General features: G+C 63.8%; 1 protein-coding gene across 1 annotated transcript in view; it reads right to left on the bottom strand.

The window, feature by feature from the left end:
- The window catches only part of SYTL1 (synaptotagmin-like 1), a 5,607-nt gene that overhangs the window by 2,091 nt on the left and 2,335 nt on the right, over positions 1–1,181 (bottom strand). Inside the window, exons 5-7 of the mRNA XM_010576363.1 lie at positions 786–825; positions 361–460; positions 64–158 (exon numbers count right to left, since the gene is read on the bottom strand). Of these exons, the coding sequence (XP_010574665.1) occupies positions 64–158; positions 361–460; positions 786–825 (235 nt within the window). The remainder of the gene's footprint in view (positions 1–63; positions 159–360; positions 461–785; positions 826–1,181) is intronic.

Below are 1,181 nucleotides of genomic sequence, written 5' to 3'. Positions count from 1 at the left end.
CTATATAGCCCCCTCCAGCCCCCCCAACTGCCTCCAGCCCCATACAGCCCCCCCCAGTCCCACCTGCCCAGCATCAGGGCCACTGCATGCAGAGTCGGGCTCCTCCTCGTCTTCCTCCGCGCTGGACGTGCCAAAGGGGTTCCCACCTACTGTGTCACCTGCAAGGGTGCAGTGTGGGTGGGGGGTCTGACCACAGCAGGGATGGATGGGGGGAGGGTGTCCCTTTTTTTTTTGGCAAGAGGAGTGAGAAGGCAAGCGAGGGATGGGGGCTGGGAGGATGCTGGTAAGCAGTGCTGGGGGGCTCCAACCTCCCCAAATCTTGACGGCACTGACCCCCCCACCACCACCCATTATGATTACCTGGCTGGGCTGGGACATCCTGCTCCCTGGCTGGGATGTCACCCTGCCACAGGGGCTGTGACACTGGGGTCTCCTCCAGAGCTGGGGCTGTGGGGCTGGGCTGCGAGGTGGCACAGAGGGGAAAGGGTGAAAATGGGCACCCTCCTCTCCCCGGTCTGCTCCCCTCAGTCCAGCCCCTCTGGGTGCCTGGGGACAGGGTGGGCGACATCCCGTGGGACATCCCTCCCATCACTCCCCACGCCACAAGGTTCAGGATCATACTTTGCAAGACCACGCACAAGGCTGGCCCCAACGGCAGCACCTTTTTGGGGTGACACTGTGGCCCCGGGGCCACGGCAGTCAGGGTGAGTGAGCCCATCACTGGGGCGTCAGGTACCGGCTGCAGGCTCTGCCGTGCTGGCTCAACCCCCCCACCAGGCACTGACCTGGGGCTCTGCGGTTGCCTGCGCCTCCTCCGTAGGGGGGCTGTGAGAAGAGAGGATAATTAGTTTCTCTCGACAAGGCATCAGGCTAACGAGCACTTTCTCTCCCCCTCCACATCCCCGCAGCTATTTATAGAGCCGGGGTCTGGCAGGGCCATGGAAACCCTCCCAGGTGGTGGACAGACAGACATGGGGACAGTGGACAGACGCCAGGACGGTGGACAGACACCAGGACGGTGCAGCTCTGGCTGTGCCATCCCCTTCACCATGGACTCTGCTCCCACTTCCCCACCTCCAGCTCCCCCCGGGCATCCCAAGGCTGTGCCACCCCCAGCAGGGTACCAATAAGAGATGCCACCAGCCCTGGGACACCCATGGGGTAAAAGCCACCCCCCCCCC

This window comes from Haliaeetus leucocephalus, unplaced genomic scaffold (assembly GCF_000737465.1).
Source record: "Haliaeetus leucocephalus isolate CR32 unplaced genomic scaffold, Haliaeetus_leucocephalus-4.0 Scaffold517, whole genome shotgun sequence".
Taxonomy (NCBI): domain Eukaryota; kingdom Metazoa; phylum Chordata; class Aves; order Accipitriformes; family Accipitridae; genus Haliaeetus; species Haliaeetus leucocephalus.
This window is presented reverse-complemented; position numbering and strand designations above follow the sequence as displayed.